Source organism: Protopterus annectens, chromosome 10.part0 (assembly GCF_019279795.1).
Source record: "Protopterus annectens isolate FY-2018-M chromosome 10.part0, PAN1.0, whole genome shotgun sequence".
Lineage (NCBI taxonomy): Eukaryota > Metazoa > Chordata > Ceratodontiformes > Protopteridae > Protopterus > Protopterus annectens.
The window spans coordinates 532,322,917-532,344,525 of NC_056744.1; the positions used below are offsets into that span (position 1 = coordinate 532,322,917).

Genomic DNA, 21,609 nt, shown 5'->3' on the forward strand with positions numbered 1-21,609 from the left:
CTGAACTAAAACTATATTTGCTACTACTTTTCTCCTCCCCACTCGTCTTTACTAACTTCCAGGCTTCACAAAAATTAAACAATGCTATAACAAAGTTGCTAAATTTCCAACACATACCCATTTCAGAACCCACCACTGTATAGCAGTTAAAAGCCTAAATTTGTTAGAACTGCCACATCAACTAACATATAAACAACTTCTTAACACCTATAAAATTATCCAGCATCCATCTGCCTGTCCAGCACTAAAAATCATTTTACACAACTATGTTTCTAGTCAGTTATTAAGATCCGGTGACCAAAAACTCCTGCTGTCTTCAAATCTAGCAAATCTGCTTGGCATTGTCTGTACTCGTAAAAGGTTGCTAAGGCCTGGAACGCCTTACCTGTATCCATCAGGTCTGTACCCTCCCTTCTATTTTTCAAAACCACTCTGAAAGACTTCTAGCTAAAATCTGGTTCTTTTCTTCCTCAAAACTAGGATAAACTATAAAATGTGAACACTCCTTATGCTTCCTTACTCTCCATAAGCATGTTTCTCCCTCACTTCATATTGCAATTCCTATTTGTATTAGACTAACTTACCTTTAATTTCTCTACAAACCATCTAACATTTCTCTAAATATTAAATGATTGTCATACACATTGTATGGATTCTTAACCAGTGCTTTTATCATCTTCTTTCAGCTGTTCCCGTTAGAGATCGCCACAGCGGATCATCTGTTTCCAATTCTTCCTGTCCTCTGCATCTTGCTGTGTCAGACCAACCACCTGCATGTCCTCTCTCACCACATCCATAAACCTTATCTTAGGTCTTCCTCTTTTCCTGTTACCTGGTAGCTTCATCCTTAGCATCTTTTTCCCAATATACTCAGCATCCCTCCTCAGCACATGTCCAAACCAACGTAATCTTGCCTCTCTGGCTTTGTTTCCAAACCTTCCAACCTGGGCTGACCCTCTAATATACTTATTCCTAATCCTGTCCACACTCGTCACACCCAGTGCAAATATTAACATCTTTAACTCTGCCACATCCAGCTCTAACTCCTGCCTTTTCGTCAATGCCACTGTCTCCAACCCATATAACATAGCTGGTCTCACTACCCTCTTGTAGACCTTCCCTTTCACTCTTACTGGTACTTGTCTGTCACAAATCACTCCTGACACTCTTCTCCACCCACTCCATCCTGTCTGTATTTGTCTAATTTGTTATAATTATCTAAACTGCAGATGTTTTTGTTTTATTTTTGAAGATTGTATTGTTCTTAAATGTTTTGTAATAATTTGGAGCTTTTCTCCCCAGGCCCCCACTGAAAATGGGCTTCTACCCAGTCGGACTTTCCTGGCAATTAAATGTCAATAAATAAATAAATATTCAATTTACTTTTCCTTCCCAGCAAAGGTAAAGAAGAAAGTCCTGGATGTTCTGCCCAGACAGTGGGATTTAGCAGCCATAGAAGTTTCAAAGTTGCTAGAAAAAAAGATAATCCAGCCAGTCCCCCACAACCAGATAAGAGTGCAGAGTCTACTCCATGTTCTTTTTAGTAACAAAGAAAACCAGGGACCTCAGACCCATCTTGGATCTCATTCAACTAAACCAACCTGTAAGGCAGACAAAATTCTGGATGGTCATGGTTCAGTCCATTTTGTTTCTTGTTAGAACAGACAATTGGATGTACTCTATAGATCTCCAGGATGCTTACTATCATATCAAAATAGCGAAGCACTACAGGAGATTTCTTCACTGCTAGCTGGAATCCAGTCATTTTTGATTCAGAGTGCTGCCATTCAGATTCACCACAGCCATTAGGGTGCTCACCACGATTATGACAATAGTAGCTGTGCACATGCGGCTACTGGGGATCCAAACCTTTCCATATTTCGAAGACTGGCTCTTCACTGCCTCCACTGAACATTTTGTTATCAAATTCAAGGATCATGCACTCTAGCTGCTTTTGGAATTAGGAATATCCATAAACCTTCCTAAATGTCAAGTGACTCCAACTCAGAGCACAGAATTCATAGGATGCCACCTAAACACAAGACTTCAAATAGTTAGCTTCTCACAGCCCAGGCCCCAGTTGCTTTGGCTAATGGCTCTTCAAGTTCTACACCACCTGACACCACTAGCAAGATTTAGTCTTCAACTGTTGGGTCTCACGGCATCCACAATTTTAATGACACCATTAGCAACATATTTTATGAGAGTGCTGCAATGGGCTTTAGCAGTACTGTGGTCTCAATCCACACACCTTCTTCACTCAAAATTCAGATTACTTGGGTCTACAAAAAACATATCTTGGTGAATCACATCCTCGTCTGTGACCGAGGGACACCCTTTTTCAAACGTATTTGCCTACTGCAACAGTGACTACAGACACATCTCTTCTTGTGTGGGACAGGGATTTTGAAGGGAAAATGGTTCAAGGTTCATGGTCAACAACAGATGCCAACCTTCATATTAATGCCTTGAAGCTGAGAGCAGTCCTCCTAGCACTGAAAGCATTTTAGAACCACCTCCCCAAGGGTGTGATATCAGTACAGGTAGAAAATATGACTGTGATATGGAATATCAACAAACAGGGAGGAGCCAGATCATTCCCCTGAGTTTCGAGAAGCCATAAGGGTTTGGCAGTGGGCAATGTCTTCATGATTTCTGATAGCAATGCACATCCTGGGGTCATTAAATGTACTCACGGACAAACTGAGCAAAACAATGCTGATGTCTCACAAGTGGTCACTCAGTCCTTCAGTGACAAACAGTTTTCAGTCACTGGGGCCAACCTTGCTGTAACCTCTTTGCTTCCTATCTAAACAACAAGTGAAGCAGGTGTTTTGCCCTAATCTCAACACAGGGAGAGTCACAGATGGATGCTGTATACCACAATTGACCCTGGGTCACCTGTATGCCTTTTCCCCTCTACCCTTAATGAAAATATTCATACAGAAAGCAAGTCATTGCCCCATTTTCGCCCCAACTGATGTGGTTTCCTTACCTCTTGGCCTCTTCTAGTACATTCCCCATGGATGTTGGATCAATATCTAGATCTGTTAACTCAACTATCTAGATTGCTTCCTCCATGATCACAAGTCCATGAAATTAACTGCATGGTTTCTCCACATTTAGCTATAACCAGAGATGCCAGGTTTCCCAAGCAGTAGTTAAAACTCTCTCCACCTCACAAAAACATCAACTAGGAAACTTTACAACAGTAAATTGAAGAGATTTTCAATTTGGCTCTACTCCAAAGGTCTGGACCCTTTTGCAGTGCCATCTCCTTCCATATTTGAACTTCTCTCTTTGACAAAGGCTCCAGCACTGCGACTTTCATGGTACAGTTGGCTGCAATTTCCACTTTTCATATTAAAAACAATGATATGTCTATAGCATCTCTAAAAATCTCAAAAGCCTTCCTCATGGGTACCTTTCTACTAAAACCTCTCATTAGAGAACCAGCTCCTCCATTGGATAGTACTGTTATGTTACAAGCTTTAATGCAGTCTCCTTTTGAACCTGCAGCCACTGCAGACTTAACATTTCTCACATGGAAAACAATTTTTCTGGTCACAGTAACATCAGCCAGATGGATTTCAGAACTACAAGCTCTCTCCTCGAAGCCTCCTTTTCTAGTTTTACATAAGGACAGAATTTCTCTCAAAACTAATGCATCCTTTATCCCAAAGGTGGCATCCAAAGCTAATTTAAACCAGTCTATACACCTTCCTGTTTTCTTTCCAAAGTACTCTAATAAAGAAGAATACTTGCTACACATGTTAAATGTTCACAGACAAATCAGATTCTATATCCATAGAACAAATTTCAGAAAAGGTGATCCTTTGTTCATTTTCTTTTCCAAACCAAAGCTGGGAAAATCATTTTCCAAAGTAACTTTATCAGGATGGCACTGCTTTTGTATATCATAGAAAAAATGTACCTTTATCACATAGAACAAAAGCTCATTCAACCAGAGCAGCCTCCGCTTCTATAGCCTTTAACAGAGGATTATCCATTGATGACATCTGTGCTGTGGCTACCTGCTCAACGGTACACACCTTTGTGTCTCACTATAATTTGGACACCCAGTGCAGCTCACACTCTTCTTTTGTCTCCACCATTCTCTGGAATGTCCTTCCTTGATACCATCCAAATTGACAGCTTGGGATTCTGTGTCATATGTTTGAATAGATGAAATTAGACATTAAGTATGAAAGTTATGTACTTACCATAATGTGAGATCCATGTTATCTCACTTTCATCTGCTTCAGACTCCCACCCTTCCTTCCTCCTTCCAAATTGTCACCCATGGCTTTGAAATGATTAATTATATGTTACTCCCTGCCTATGCACAGTCACAGTAGACTGAATTTAACTTTCAAAAAACAATTGATATCACCAAGGTTATATCCTTTTATCCTTTATTTTCTAAGGGGTTCTTTCCCTAGATAGTATATATATATATATATATATATATATATATATATATATATATATATATATATATATATATATATATATATATATCTATATATATATATTAATGTTTCAGAGTAGTAGGTGCAAACTTGAACTGAGGGTTTGAAGTACAACCTAGGAAATTATGCGTAGGGGAGAAGTCAGAGCTCTAGTTCTAAGCTTCAAGATTGGTGCCAAGGTTGGATCCCATTGGATCTGAACTCATATGTTTTAAGGAGACGAAGATCAGACAGCAGTTATCTAACATCGTGGTAATTGCCTAACTTTCATTTTTAAAAGGTTAACCATTTTTTTTTGTAATAAGCACAGACTAATTTTATGTAAATAGCTTCAGATCCTAGGTTATCCCATCCATCCATCTCAACTGATGGGTTTATGTACCATTTGGCAGATCTGACTAGCAATGTCAGCTTCTTCAGAGCTTGAGTTCCCTCTCTTCTCCCATGATGCTCTTGTCCTCGCCTGTAATGCTCAGATTTTGTTTGCAGATGTGACCTTCACTAGCTCTGCTAAGGGAAAGTTTCACTGCTTTTTTCATTGCCTTTTCGACATCCTTTTCTTAGTATTTTACTTTATTTTTCATTCATATATCTTTAACAAATTAGAGTTTTCCATCCTTCTAGCCTGAATAGGCATATGGACCAAATCCATTTAGCCCCTATTTCTGAAACAGAGTTAGAGTTTTCTACCTTTTCTGTCAATAGTTGCTATGTTTAGCCATTGTTATTATGATTTCACAATGGTTTTAGAATTGATGTATTTTACTGTTTTTAGGTGCTTGTTTGCCATTTTATTTTGTTAGCATCAATAACACTTCAGTTTTAAAAAAAATGTGCTCATTGTGGCTACAAAATTCGGGTCTATATCAGAAGAGTGAAAGTTCACAAGAATGAACGCTCTTCTGATCGAAAATGCTGGACATCGAAATGCTATTTCTGGGGTCGCAGTACAGTGAGAATAGGAATATTTGCTCTTTCCTCACTGTAGTGTGACCTCGGAGTTGGAATATATATTTAGTGGAGGGGGGGGGGTGCAGCCCCCCATAATATCAAGTTCGATGTTTGTGCTTTTTCGATGTTTGAGCATTCATTTTTGTGAACTTTCGCTCTTCTGATATAGACCCAAAAATTCCACTCCTGATACCCTCAAGCATTGTGTGGCATGCATGCGACCACAACATCTTACAGCCACTTGCAACATATGTAAGGTCTTAACCTCTGGTCCTTACAGGTACATAAGAATAAGTTGATTTTAAAAGGTTTGCTTCTCAGAAAAAAAGTAGAAGTTATGGAATCAGACAGATGGGGTAAGGATAAGGAAAAAGAAAAAGAAGAATGAAAGCTATTTCCTCAGGTTCTTCCCTCCCTTGAAAACCTTAAAAGCTGTCAGTGCAGGAGGCTCCAGCACCAGCATCTATGTAGCCATGTCCTTTCTTGGTACCAGGACCATTTCATTCTGAGACAACTGTCATTCCTCATCATTTTCCAAGGAAATCTGATAGCAGTAGGTTTCCTGATTGTGAGATCTTCTGGTTATTGATCTCTGAGCCTCCCACCATCTCTTTTTGGTCTACATTATCTGTCACACTCTGATTCCAGGATTAATCAGTTTGGCCCTAGGACCCTGTACATGATGCTTTTTCCCAGGTATAAGTCTTGGCATTGGATCCAACTACTTTTCCTGGTGCATCCTCCCATGGCAGCAGTAAAATCAGGTATATTGGTAGCAATTCCTCAGAGTCCGACACATTCGATAAGATCCTGTCAGTATTGCAGATGTCTTGGTGCCAACTCCTTATTTCAGAGTTTCCAGGTCTGGTTTAACCTCTGATGATTGTTCCTTTTCTTGGTGTAGGGATCCTTCGTGTTTAAGGCTCCAGCCCTAATTTATTTAACTCTATGTTCCTTAGTTGTGTCCTGTCAGGATGCCACCCAGGGAATTTGGTAGCTGGGGATTCTTCCCTGTCAGTCGAGATGGACGGAAGGTATATCCTGTGATACAGATGTTATGTACTTACAGCTGCGCTGGGTCATGGTTAGCCCTAGTCCATTCACCTTGACAACCAACTCACCTTCCCCATCCATATTCTAACATTTCCACAACTATGGACAAATTTTGTAGACAAACCTTGTCCACCACCTGAAATTATAGCTTTCTGTTTTTCTCTCAGGCTGCGAAACTCAATCTGAGAGCTACAGGGCAGGACAGGTACATCATGGGAGGAGGGAGGGTGCTCAAGCTCTGAAGAAGCTGAAGTTCCCAGTTAGATCTACCAGATGGATGGATAACACCATCAGTTGAGGTTAACAGGGAAGACCAAGATCTAGTGACATGGTGAGCACTTAACCTCTTTTCTCATACAGCTCTGTGTGTGTTTTTTGTGATGCTGGCAATGTATTATATGACTGAAAAACATTCTTAAATTAATTTTCCATGTTTTAACAGATGTTTTAACAGACATGTTTAAATCTAAACCCGTATTTTTGGTATTGTTACCTTTAATATTTGCACTTGCAGCTTTACCCACTGAGATAAATCTGATATCAGGCCCTGTCATTCTCCCTCTGTCTGAAAGTGCACTAAGTGTACAAACCCCTTAGAGGGGGCTGTGATGCTTAGTATTAGCACACCTCCTAATTAATGCTTAGTATTTTATTCCTACAAAATTCAATAAGTGTAAAATAATAGCTCTGCCGTATTTCATTCAGTGGCTAGACCTGACAAACTTGTCTGTCTTCTGCTCTTGACCATACATAAAGCATGTGCCTGGAATCACTCTTTTATTTTATTTTTTCTTTCTTTTTGTTTTTTTTTTATTCTGACAGCTTTAACTATGCATTACATAGAAGTACAGCTCCACAGCAGAAGCTCAAAGGATGTGACTGTTCATAGTTTGCTGATGACACAAGGCAGTCAAAATGTATGGGGACCAAGATCCCATCATTATACAAGAAATGCTCTTCTTCCAGTAACTGCATGACTATGAAAGGGCACTTTCTGCCGTGAAGTTGTAACCTACCCCCACCGACATCAGTAAAATGTCAAGAAATGACTCCTTCCCTTGTTGGATACACACTACATAAATCCTGACTTCCACTTTTGTTTGCAGACCCAGGTAATCAAAGTTAAAATGTCACACATTGGTTCTGCAACGTATGGCAAACAGGTGCTATCTGTGATACATTGTTTATCGTTATTGACTATCATATCTTTTTTTTAAGCAGTGGAGTAATTATTTTTTATCTCTAATGTGTTCTTTGTAAGTTAAAAAAGTAAAGATGTGCACGTATAGAAAAGTTTGAAGTAAGTTGACATTTAACTATGTGTTTCTGTCTTTTAGTGTCCAATAGCAGTTTTTCTGTTGAGAGATATCGTGGATCTTTCTCATCTTCACCTGCCCTGTCTTGGTATGTACATGTTAATTCTGTAATCACCACTGATGTTAAGGTGTAAAGTCACGCTGATTGCATGTAAGGGGGAAATGCCATATAGACTCATTAAATGAAATATTTTACAGAACCCATTTATTGGATTTCTTGACTTTTAAGATTTGCTTTGCAAACCCCATGATACTTCCTTTAGACCATAGAAAGACAGTCTTCAGACTATGTTATAGAAGATGAATTTTCTGGATATGTATGTTTGAAATCCCTGTCAGTATCCTAAGATTGAACTTTGCTTCTTCAGAAGTACACTGCTAAATTTCTGGCGAAATCCCGTTTTTGACATTTGTTAGCTTAAGTGCCAGACTTAGTTATTGGGATATGATAGCCTTTTGCTTGCAAATGTTTTTGAGAAATGGCAAGCACTAAAATATTTGCAGGTTAATATTCTTAAATTTTGCAATTTTATTTCTATCTATATTTTTGAAATAGTATCTTTTTTAGGCTAGGCTGTTTAGAATTAATTAAACGAAGTGTGAATTGATGTATTTAATTTGCTAAGTGGATGGCACAGTGGTGCACAGTGCTGCAGTGGTTAGCACTGCTGCATCACAGTGGTTGGTTCTCCAGTTGGATTCCTGAGTAGAGTACCTTCAGTGGGGTGTCAGTATGCTCTTTCTGTGTCCTTTTGGGTTTGTTTTGTGAAATTCAGATTTCTCCCACATCTCAAAGATATCAGGAATGGCATCAAACCCCTTTTTCCCACTTGTACATAGAGTCATGGAGTCACATCAGCAGTGTGCACCACCTAAAGCCAATGTTCAGACCACCGTGACCTAGTGGCTACTTCTGAAAGATATGATGCAGATAACTTTGCCAGTGAAGGAATGGATGAAAGACTGAAGGCTGTTGAGTTAGACTTCAGTGAAAACTCACCAGAGATTTAAAGCATCAAAATGTGCATATTTATTTATTTACTGTATTTGTTACCAGGACAGTCTGACTGGGCAAACATATGCCTCTTTTCACAGGAGGCATTGGAAGAAAAGCTTCACAGTAGTTACAGGTTAGACAGATATCATACAGATATTTAAAACAAAATGTTACAGAAACATAAAAAAGAATAGTAGCTTAAAATTATTCACAAGATTGAAATTTAGATATACACTGTCCAGTATGTTTTACAGGCTATATTAGGAGTTGTGGTAGTTAGAGATGACAAGGAGAATGAAGTAGAAGCTGATAAGGGGGGAGAATAGAGCAGATAAAAGGACATGAATGAGCTTGACTAAAAAAGTTTGAGTTGTAGGAAGTTATAGGCAGATTTAGGGTAAGGACATCACCAGGACTGGAGATGAGCTGCATCAAATAGATATTGCTTTAGCTGATTTTTGAACAATTTAGCGTTTTCAGTTTGTCTAAGAGCTCGCGGTATAAAGTTCAACATTTTTGAGGTACAGGAGGAGTACAGTGTGTCTCCAGCAGAGTTGCTGGACTTGCTTGCAGTCAATAACAGCTTGTCAGTTGACAGTAGTGGACTGGTGGGATTATACTGCAGGAGCATGTTAATTAGACTTTGCCACTTTTCAGGGAGGTCTAGGATTTTGTGGGTAGTCACCAATTGTGAGTGAGTTAGAGAATGTTGTAGCTCGAGCCACTGAAGTTGTTTTTGGGGTATACAGTGGTGAGCTTGGTAGCTGTGATTTGATGTGAATTTGGCTGTTTTGTAACACTGGTCTAATGAGGAGGGTATGGTGAGTGAGATGGAATGCAGTTGATGAGTATTTGGGTGAAATAAAGAAGGGTAAAGAGAAGGAAAGAAGATGTGGTTGTTTCTCTCTCTCTTTTTTTGTTAAGTACAGTTAGATCTTATAGAGGGTCACTAGTTTTTGGTAAGTTCTCATTATTCCCCATTTAATGTGATGGTTGAATTTCAGACTGTCATCAATGATGACTCTTAATAGTTTGGTGTTGGTTACTAGATCTATTGCAGTATTATTAGAGGAGGTGATGGTAAATTGATGCTTGTGGGTTGCTTGCTGCTTTTTGGTGAATAGGTTCAGTTTTGTTTTTGGGGATATAATCTTAACTGTGAGACTGTTAGTCATGCCTCAACAGAATTAAAGTATTCCTGACTTAGATGTTGCAGTTTTTCTAGATTGTTTGCAGAACAGATGAGGGTAAAGTCATCTGCATACTATGTGATGGATGCATGTTTAGTTGCAGCGTGAAGATAATTGGTGAAGATATTGACTAGCAGAGGACCTAATATTGAGGCTTGGGAACTCCAACTGCTACAGGGAGAATGTTGGAGATATGTTTTTTTCACATTTCACTGCCTGCATCCTTTTTGAGAGGGAGCTATGAAATCAGGATAATGATGATGAGACCAAGTCTAATGAAGATAGTTTAAGTAATAGTTTCTGATTGGATTCGGTGTCAAATTCCTTGGACAGATCCAAGAATATTGCTCAGACTGAATCAACATTATTCCTACTCTGGTGGACTGTACTGATAAAGTTTAGAAGTGCAGTTGTAGTTTTGTGTTGTGGGTGGTAGCCATGCTGGGTTGGGGTGAGAAGGTTTTGTTTGTAATAAAGTTGAGCACTTATCTGGGAATACACTTTTCTTGTATCTTTGACAGAGGAGTATAAGCTAAATATAGGTCTATAGTTAGAAAAGTCATTGGATTTTCCTCCCTTGTGCAGAGGTAAGATATGATTTTTCCAAAGTGTGGGAACTTATCCTTCTAAAATTAACCAAATTGTTAGGATTGGGTAGGATAAGGCTTCTGCTGCTAGGTAATATATTCAGCTGGTATTTTATCTGGAGATAGGGTGGTAGGTTTGGGTTTAAGGAGCAACTTCTTGATCGTAGCAGTAGGTACTGGTTGGTAGGTAAAGATCTTTTGGCTACTTTGTGGTTTTATGGTGGGAGTGGTTGTAGGGGTGGGGTGTTAATAAAAGAGGTAACTGTAAAAAATGAGTGTTGAATTGGTTAGTAATACTATTTGTTTGGTTAATTAAACATGGGGTGGGCTGTACTGATTGACCTAAATTTAGGAGATGATTTATGACTGACCAGAAGGCTTTTGGGTTAGTTTGGGTCTCAGTTTCTAGTCTAGTATGGTAGTCCTTTTTCTCAGGTTTGATCTTGTATGTGGTATCATTTCTTAGTTCTTTGTATAATTGAAGACTGGAGATAGTACTGTACTTCCTCCATGTTTTCCATGCATCATCTTGTTTTTTCATTAATTTTTTGTATCTTTAGACAGCTAGGGAGCAGGGATGGTTTTAATTATTTTAGTTCTAATGGGAGTGTGACTGTTTAGTATATTCATGGATGCAGAGTTAAATGGATCTCTGTCATTTGGTTGACTTTTTAAACAGTTGAATTTGATATGATCAGACTCATATAATTGGCCATTTAAAAAGTAGAACATATGTAAAAACTCAAAAACAGTATATCTGATGTTGTCAGTTTTCATTCTGTCCTTAACTGTTGGGTTCAGATCCTATCCTCAGATCCAACTCAGCCGTTATTTTAGCTTGTAGCCACCAAAAAGTTCTCAAGTCCCTCCCTTACCCATAATGCACCAACCGCTAACATAGCTCAGATCTCATTTGCCTCTTTCGCAAATAGATGTGGTCAGCCTGAGCTCTCGAGTTATTTCTTCAAATACAGTAGGTGTTTCCACTTAATTTCTTTATATTAATCTGTTATTAGTCTTTCACCCTTCTCATTACACTTTGTATAGTTCTTGTATACCATAGTTGGTATCGGTTGTACTCATTTTTCTATACTTTAACACTTTTGTGTATTTCTCAATACCATAGTTGGTATCTTTTTCTTTCTTTTCTTTTCTTTTTTTTTTTATATTAACTGTTTCTCACTAGTTTCTATTATTCTTACAGTATGCCTGATAAAGAACTTTCAGGTTTCAAAAAAATGCAAGAAGTGCGGGCACAAATTGCCCTTGTCTGATGCCCATACCTTATGTGTTTACTGCTTGGGCCCAAACCACCTCCAAAATGACTGCTCCATTTGCAAGAATTTTAATCTGTGAGCAACTGTGGACAGGAAGAACAAATTAATGTTGAAAGGTTTGCTTCCTTCTTCTTTTGGTGAAGCTGTTGCTGGGGCTCAATCCCCCACAACAAAATCTAAGGAGCCTTCTACCAAGTCTCTGAAGCCTTCTGTATCATTGACTCTGTTGTCTTTGGAGCCGAAGAAAAAGAAGCACAAGTCAGATCCGGTCTGCAGCAATATGACCTCCAAGAGATCAGACTAAACTTTCCATGGATCCTACCTCTTTGGACCTAAGAATGTTGCCCATGACTAAGTATTCACCTTCCTGGATCTGGTACCTTCCAGAGTACCTTCCCCTTCTTATAAAGATGGTGCTGTAAGTCACCTTCCCTCACCTCATCCCATTCTTCCAAGAGTTTGACTGAAGAAGATGTGGACAGAATGATGAGATTCCTCTTGGCACAGATACAGATGTGTGTTCTCCCGACTCCTACCACTTTGGGTCAGGAAGCTCGTCCGTCTACCACACAGCCTATGGTGGCTCCTTCTCAGATCCAAACCTTCCGGGACTGTCTGGTTTGGATCCAAATATATTTTTATCTTCAGATCCGAAGCTCTCTCAGAATGCACCTGACATTTTCAGATCTGGATGACAGTTGTAGCCAAAGAGTCCTTGTTAGATCTGAGGCGTTGAAGTCGACTATAAAATTTTCTGAGCTGTCTCTGCCTCTTGGAGCCTTGGCATTGGACAGCTCACCTCCAGCTTCAGTCTCAGGTAGATTACTTTTGGGGCAGAAGGGACCCTTCTTAGCTCAATTGTCTTCCTTCTCCCTGGAGTGATCTACCTTTGACATAGTGAAGAGAGTGTTTTCTGCTCTGGTAGGACAGATGAATCCTACCCCTTGGATCTTCCATCTGGATCCCAGATGTCTCTTTGCCTTAAGCTACATTATTCTACACTACAGGGACAGCCAGCTCAAAGTCTCCAGATCACCCAGCAGGTTCTATGATCTCTTCTGATACTTTATCAGAGCATCCCACCGAGGAAGTCCCTAGGAAGAGGAAGTGCAAGAGGAGGCACTTTGACTCCTCTCAGTAGTCAATCACCAAGGATACTGATTTCAATGAAAGAGAAGGGTTGCCAAGATCACCTCCTGAAGGTTTTTTATTCGGCAACATCCTTGAGATCCTTAAGCAGAGAGGAGGTTGGTCCTCCAATAACCCTTCAATGAAGGAATAAGTATTTCTGGAAGCCTTTAGAGCTGGCCCATCTACCTTCTGGTTTACTCCGCCCACCGATGAGCTCATTGACTTGATCTCTAGGCAGGTGTGGAAGGAGCCTGACTCGGTTGAGCCAGTCCCTAAGAGGCCAGATCAGATTCTGGATCCACCTGTAGGTAGGGAGTTCTGGAGTAGATGTTATGGTCATGGTGGAAGCCACCAACATATGTCTTAACCTCTTAAGAGGCCAGTGTGGAACACAGACCCTAGCAATGTGTGACAAACAGCCAAAATGTGGAACACCCTATTTTCACACTGCGCAAAAACCCACCAGTTCCATGGGACCTGGTTGAAGTGGGCTTTCTGCAAAAAGTGTTAAGCTAGTGAATGTATTCATTTGAGTAGATTGATTATGCCTAGCTACACTATTGAATATCAGGCACTAGATAAAACAGCAGCAATGCAAAGTTTTAAGTTTTCAGCAATGCATCTATTGCAAAAAATGAACTTACTATGTACTGTCCCCTATATTCATTAAACTGGAGCCCACTTACCTAGACAATTTTAAAACCATCCCTTTACACTCGTATCCCTTATAGGAACCAGGCTGATCAAGAAACAAAAGAAGCCTTAAACAAACAAAATCGGGGGACAAAGGTCCAAAATTAGGGACTTATTTTAAATATGCTCTTATAAACTTAAGAAAGTTGCTAGAGTAACAGGGCTTGTTTTAACATACACTTTCTGAAAGATTTGAAGTCTGAAACTCAAATGTATGTCATTATTTAGTGACTTCAATCCTCAGATCATCGGCTGCCAGTGAAAAGGGACACTTGCATCTAGTAGGCTGCCCCAAGCTGTTAGCAAATGCTTTGCAGATTTGACTTTTAAATTCCTACACCCTACACACAGATGCTAATTAGCACTTCACTACATGTGTTTGATGATGAGTCCCATCACGTCTTGTTATTTAAGGGACTGGAAGATGCATTTTTATTAAATGTTTTTTTCAAGGGAAGAGTTGTTTACTGTTGTTCATGCTAAGTCTGTCCGGTGTGACACTGTTTTGCTTACTTTGTTTAGCAAATGGGTGTTATTGTTTTTGATGTAAGATTTGAAGCAACGGTTTTAAATCTCTGTGATCATTATAGGAGCAAAACAAAAACAAAAAAAGAGAAAGAAACAGTATGCACACTGATAACTCTGAATACTGTTTTATGATAACTGAAGAGAGATAACCAAGTAATTGGATACTGGTATGGGGGCAGTAGTCCAGTATCCTGCCAAGAGTCCCATTTGACTATGATCTGGCTCTGCCTAATATATTTTTGATTCTGAAAAAGGGAGATGTAATAAGTAGGTCCTCTTTCTCTAAATTAATGATAGTACAGTTTGCTAGTCACATTGTCTGATGTTCTCCTGTCTACTAAATAGCACTGAAATAGATTTGTATGGGCAGAAGTGGTTTAGAAAATCGTGTAAAATTGTAAATCAAGCCTGAAAATAATGTCATTCCCCCAACAGTAGGTACACCATGTGATGAGGTAAATCAAACCTAAAAGTATCTCCAAAACAGTTACAACTGAGATGTATGCTATCTAGTTAGGGTTTATATAATAATTTTAATATACCTTCAGAATATTAATTCTGTGGTTGGACTACATAGCTTACATAAAACAATATACAAATTTACCGTTAATGGCTTCTTGGAAGATCTAGAAGCTGGTATTCAATTCCAAAATATATTGGCTACACCCCTGATGAGAAGAATGGCATTTTTCAAGTGTGTTTTTAATCGCTGAAGAGGTGAAAGCTCCAAAACTTGCCAAGATGAATAGCGTCTCCCAGAGCTATTCAAAATTATTCTTGGAGTTACTGGAAGTTATGCGTATAAGACTGACCTAATTGGTTTACAAAAGCATAAAGCTGCATGGTTTCCGAAAAGCCTTATTATATTACTAGGGCTGAAAATAGAGAATGTTAGCCTTTTGCCAGAAGAGGGAATTAAATCCACTAATGTAAGTACTTGCGAGAACTTCCGAAGTTCTCTCAATGTAATGGATGATAATCCATTCCACTAAGTCTTGAGAACACTTGTCTTTGGCAATGACATTTAGAGTGAGGTTTCTTTTTGTTTTTAAACTTCCAGAAATGTGAGTGTATAAGTGCTTTTACCATTGCCATACTGTATTCTTGAAGAAGTAACTTATTTGACTGGCTCATATACTGGGGTGTCTATTGGCTATAACTGCAATATACAAGCCAGTAAAAATTCACAAAGCAGAGCCACAGCTGTTCAATGTGGAACAGTGGAACAGTGACTTAAATCAATCCCAAATGCAGAGGGTTCTGCAAAATCCAGAGCACGTGGCTGCTCAGGCCACCAAGAAGGAACTTGGTGAGTAGAGTTCCTCTGTCCATTCCCTCAACAGGAAGTCTAGGGCATTGGACAGATTTGGGAAGCATGTGTATGTTTCAACAGCCTTTGCCCTTGGGTTGATGAACTGCTTGGCACACTTTATGAGATTGCAAAGGGACTTAATCAAGGAATTTTCAAAATCCTTTTCAGGCACCACTGCTGCTAATCATCTGTGGCTTTATAGTTGGCTATCCTTCAATCTATTTCAACTTTATCTATGAGGCTTACTCACATGCAGCTGAAGGTGCGTTAAGGGTGGTGGGTTCAGGCATTCCCATGAAGAGACATACCTGGATGTGCTTGCGTGATTTTGCGGAGCCCTTCAAGTCCTCATTTGTCAATGCATCCTTTGATGGCAGCTCGTTGTTTGGGCCAAAACTGAAGGATATTCTCTCCAGGTGTGAAAAAGATGGAAAGACTCTTTCTGCAGTGGGCATACATTTTTCGACCCCTCAAAAATCCTTTTCTAGGAACCAACGAGTTTGTCGAGAAATGTGGTTCAGAAGTCCCACGGTCCTTTCCAAGATCCATGTGAAGATAGTTCCCCCAGGGGCAAGGGGGGGAACTCAAATGGACGATGATGCCCATATGACAGAGGAGGTCCATAGAACCAAGGGTCCAGAGATTCTTTCAATGACAGGCCCCTCTGGAGGCAATCAGGGATTGATTATCCCGGCACCAGAGAGCTTGGCTAGACATAACAAAGATACTTGTATGCATAGGATTATTTCCAGAGGTTATATAATTCCCTTTCCCTTCCACCTCCATCTGTATGCAAATTTCTGGATGTTCCACCCAGTCAGAGAAAAGCAGCAGCACTAGAAATACTAAAGCTGCTAGAAAAAGAGTCATCCAAGAGGTCCCACCAGACCAGATAGAGTCTGGAACTTACTCAGGATTCCTTTTAGTGCCAAAGAAAACAGGGGTCTGGAGACCAATTTTGGATCTCAGCGGCTTGACCAAGTCAGTTTGACACACAAATTTTTGGATGGTCATGGTTCAGTCCATTCTGCCCTTTTTGGGAAAGGGCGACTGGGTGCACTTGGTAGACCTTCAAGATGCATACTATCACATAAACAGACAATCCAGAAGGTATTTACTTATCCAGCTGGGAGCCAGTCATTAGTTCAGAGCACTGCCCTTTGTCCTCACCACAGCTCCCAGGGTATTCACCAAATGCATGGCAGTGGTAGTAGCTCACTTGAGACTGTAGGGCTTCTGAGTGTTTCCATACTAAGACAACTGGCTCATTACTGCCCTGACCAAGCATCTACTAATAAGAGCAAGAGATTAGCTAGTCTGGAATTTTTCTTATCTGGAGATGACCATAAATTATAATAAGTCGAGTTTCAACAGAGTCAAACATTGGAATTCATAGAAATGATGTTCATCATGGTGTCAGTGACCTCTCTCATGAGTGCAGGCCATCAGATTCCAGGTCAAGAAAATAATATACAGTACCAAAATTTCAGCTCAATTGATCCTGCAAGCTTGGGGTCAATGTAATCAGCCATAATTTTAGTTCCTCTAGCAAGATTTCATATGAGAATTTTTCAATGGATGCTAGCAACACAGTGGTTGAGCCTTTATCAATGCATGTCAGCAAAAATAAAAATCACTCAGGCATGCAGGAGGTACCTTTGGTGGTGGGTTCAATTAGATCAGGTTCTACAAGGCCATCCTTTCATTCTGTCTCAGCCTAAGGCTATAGTGACTGTGATGATGTGAGGTATTGCCAGCTGTGCCAGGAGAAGTAGGGCAGTGGATGTGTAATATAAGCCAGCATAGCTAGCTGGAGTTTTTAAAAAATTATATGTCATTTGTATATCAAACTGATTTGTTCAGGTGCTTGTGCTGAAAATGTATTAGTAAAGTTGCTTGTGTGAAACAATGTGCAAACAGTGGGTTCTGCTGGACAGAAAAAGAAGAATGCCTGTATGTCAGACTGCATGGAAAGTATTGAAATAAATACATTGAAAGAGAGGATATTGGAAGAGAAGAGGTTAGTCTCAGTCCAGCTATCTTTGAAAAATAGTTTAAAATTAAATTACTTGGCATAAGCTATAAAGATTGTGTGTGTGTGTGTGTGTGTGTGTGTGTGTGTGTGTGTGTGTGTGGGGGGGATTCAATAAAGCCTCCATGGACTTCTTTTCCATGTAGCCATAGTGACACAGTGCTTACATGGAAGTAAGCAGATGTGTGATCCAGTAAACAGTGCTGAGGAGCATGAACGAACGTGCGAACACGGAAGTGTCCATGGCATGCAAATCACCTCATCTTCTTCTTTTGGCTGCTCCCGTTAGGGGTCGCCACAGCGGATCATATGTTTCCATTTCTTCCTGTCCTCTGCATCCTGCTCTGTCACACCAACCACCTGCATGTCCTCTCTCACAGTATCCATAAACCTTATCTTAGGCCTTCCTCTTTTCCAGTTACCTGGCAGCTTCATCCTTAGCATCTTTTTCACAATATACTCTGCATCACTCCTCAGCACATGTCCAAACCAACGTAATCTTGCCTCTCTGGCTTTGTCTCCAAACCTTCCAACCTGGGCTGACCCACTAATATACTTATTCCTAATCCTGTCTACCCTCATAACACCCAGTGCAAATCTTAACATCTTTAACTCTGCCATGTCCAGCTCTGACTCCTGCCTTTTTGTCAGTGCCACTATCTCCAACCCATATAACATAGCTGGTCTCACTACCCTCTTGTAGACCTTCCCTTTCACTCTTAATTGTACTCGTCTGTCACAAATCACTCCTGACACTCTTCTCCACCCACTCCATCCTGCCTGTACTCTCTTCTTCACCTCTCTTTCACACTCACCATTACTGTGAACTGTTGATCCCAAGTATTTAATCTCATCCACCTTCGCCATCTCTGCTGCTTGCATCCTCACCATTCCTCTATCCTCCCTCTCATTCACACACATATATTCTGTCTTAGTCCTGCTGACTTTCATTCCTCTTCTCTCTAGAGCATATCTCCACCTCTCCAGGGACTCCTCCACCTGTTCCCTACTCTCACTACAGATCACAATGTCATCTGCAAACATCATAGTCCACGGGGATTCCTGTCTGATCTCATCTGTCAACCTGTCCATCACCATTGCAAATAAGAAAGGGCTCAGAGCTGATCCTTGATGTAATCCCACCTCCACCTTAAACGCATCCATCACTCCCAACGCAGACCTCGCCACTGTCACACTACCCTCGTACATATCCTGTACCACTCTTACATACTTCTCTGACACTTCCGACTTCCTCATACAATACCACAACTCCTCTCTAGGCACCCTGTCATATGCTTTCTCTAAGTCCACAAAGACACAATGCAACTCCTTCTGACCTTCTCTGTACTTCTCCATCAACAGTCTCAGAGTAAACATCGCATCTGTAGTGCTCTTTCCTGGCATGAAACCATACAGCTGATCACTAATCATCACCTCTCTTCTTAACCTAGCTTCCACCACTCTTTCCCATAACTTGATGCTGTGACTGATCAATTTAATCCATCTGTAGTTACTATAGTTCTGCACATCACCCTTATTCTTAAAAATCGATACCAGAATACTTTTTCTCCATTCCTCAGGCATCCTTTCACTTTCCAAGATTTCACTAAACAATTTAGTTAAAAATTCGACTGCCATTTCTCCTAAACACCTCCATGCTTCCACAGGTATGTCATCTGGACCAACAGCCTTTCCATTCTTCATCCTCTTCATAGCTATACTTACTTCCTCCTTGCTAATCCACTGCACTTCATGATTCACTATCCGCACATCATCCAACCTTCTCTACGTCTCATTCTCTTCATTCATCAGCCCCTCAAAGTACTCTTTCCATCTGCTCAACACACTCTCTTCCCTTGTGAGTATGTTTCCCTCATTATCCTTTATCACCCTTACCTGCTGCACATCTTTACTAGCTCGGTCCCTCTGTTTAGCCAATGGGTACAGGTCCTTTTCTCCCTCCTTAGTGTCCAACCTTTCATACAACTCATCATACGCCTTATCCTTGGCCTTTGCCACCTCTCTCATTACCATGCAACTTATCTCCTTATCACCTCACAAGCAGGTGAAATGCATGCAAATGAGGGTGTTGGAGTGATCCAACAAGCAGATAGGCAGTACTGTAGATCCTGTGTTGGCGTCCAAAGTGCACACGAAAAATTCCGTATGCATGAAATAAAAAAAGAAAACACGGGCTGTAAAAGCCCAGTTTGAAGGATAGAAATAGTATAGCAGACACAGCTATGTGCAAAACTGTGTCCTGTGTCTCTAAAACCTAATGGAAAATAATTTAAAATAAATATTTTTTTAATACCCATATTACATTTACATGGACTGCAACAGTGCGCAAACATGCTATTATGGGAAAAAAAAATTGTAAAAAGGAAGAAAAATAATTATGTAACAATAATGCATAATAAGACCCGGCATGAAGTATGTACAATGGTAGACTGCTGTGGTTGCTAAGGAGGCAGGCCCTGGAACCGTGTAGTTTCCAGGTATTAAGCATGTATCTGTATGCAAATGTGCTGGGTTTACTGAATAGCAAAAATGGGTATCTGTGGCTGCAAATCCCATCCATGTAGGGCCAGAACTGTGTTGGTGTCTGCAAAAGAGGTAGCTGACATCAAAAGGGGTGTGTCTGCATCTGTTTAAGCTCATTGGAGCTCAACAGCACCCATTTGGGTGGCGTGCCACTGAGCTGAGTAGGGGGTTGCCTCCAGTGCTACTAAGCATTGTTTACCCTTGGGGCACGTGTTTGAGTGGGTTTGAGCATGTTTGCGTGGTGCTCAGCTGTGCTGAGCATGCCAGTCCATGGGGGTGTGTCCTCTAGTGCTCAGTATTGTTTATATCTGTGGCACGGGTTTGCGCACAGCACTGCAGTGCTTAGTGGGGGGGAGGATACTTGGCTGGGAAACCCAAATTACTGATGACTCCTGTACCACTTAAACTGAGCCATTAAAACTCTTAATGATGTACTTGGCAGATGGAATGCATCATAGGTAGCCAATCACACAGGCTGCACCTACAGCAGAGAACTATAAAAGTTGCATACACCCTACAATCTGATTTCACCCCCCCAAAGTCTGCCCCAGTGGAGTACAAATGTGAGATTTCTAACTAAAACAATGATAGGGGCTGCTGCAGCTCTACTGCATCTGTATGTGCTAGATGCTGAGGTCAGTGCTGATGCTGCTGCTGACAGCAGGTCTAGACTGAGAAGGAGAAGAGTGTTCAGGCCCAGGGTAACCTTCCAGGAGCTACATGAGCTGGAGATTGTAGACCGCTACAGGGTGGGCAGGGACATACTACAAGAACTCACTGAGCACGGCCGCCCTCAACTCAGACCCAAAGCCAACAGAGAGGAACCCATCCCAGTGAAAACAAAGGTATGTGTAGCCCTTAGGATACTAGCTACAGGTACTTTCCAAAGACCAACTGAGGACATGATGGGGGTCTCACAAGCATCAGCATCCAGGGTACTCTACCAGTTCCTGGATGCCATGCTAACACATGCCAGTGAGCACATTTATTTACCCTGCACCTCTGAGGAGAGAGCCAGCAGTATGAGACTCTTCTACCATGTAGCACACTATCCTGAGGTACTGGGTAACATAGACTGCACTCATGTACACATCAAAGCACCACCTGATGAGGATGGTAGAGTCTACATCAACCACAAGCAGTATCGCTCCATCAACTGCCAGGTCGTGTGCAATGCCCAGGGCATTATCATGAATGTGTGTGCTGGCAGCCCTGGCAGTCATCACCACTCCCATATCTGGCACACATCACAGCTCTACCGGATATTTTCTGGGGGGAGCAATCCCATATGGCCATCTACTGGGGGATGCTGACTATGCACTGGAACCATGGATGATGACACCCAATAGAAATGCACACACACACACCTACTGAAGAACATCATAATGAGGCACACGCACAAACTAGGAACATCATAGACCGTGTGTTTGAGCTGCTCAAGTCACAATTCCAGTGCCTCGATATATCTGATGTAGCCCTGAAGTACTTTCCAGCCACATATGCACAGATGTTCATAGTGTGTGTCA

General features: G+C 40.8%; 1 protein-coding gene across 1 annotated transcript in view; it reads left to right on the forward strand.

Moving 5' to 3' along the window:
- RGSL1 (regulator of G protein signaling like 1) overlaps positions 1-21,609 on the forward strand; it is a 1,267,980-nt gene that overhangs the window by 1,228,169 nt on the left and 18,202 nt on the right. Inside the window, exon 19 of the mRNA XM_044086788.1 lies at positions 7,814-7,880. Coding sequence (XP_043942723.1) covers positions 7,814-7,880 — 67 coding nt within the window. The remainder of the gene's footprint in view (positions 1-7,813; positions 7,881-21,609) is intronic.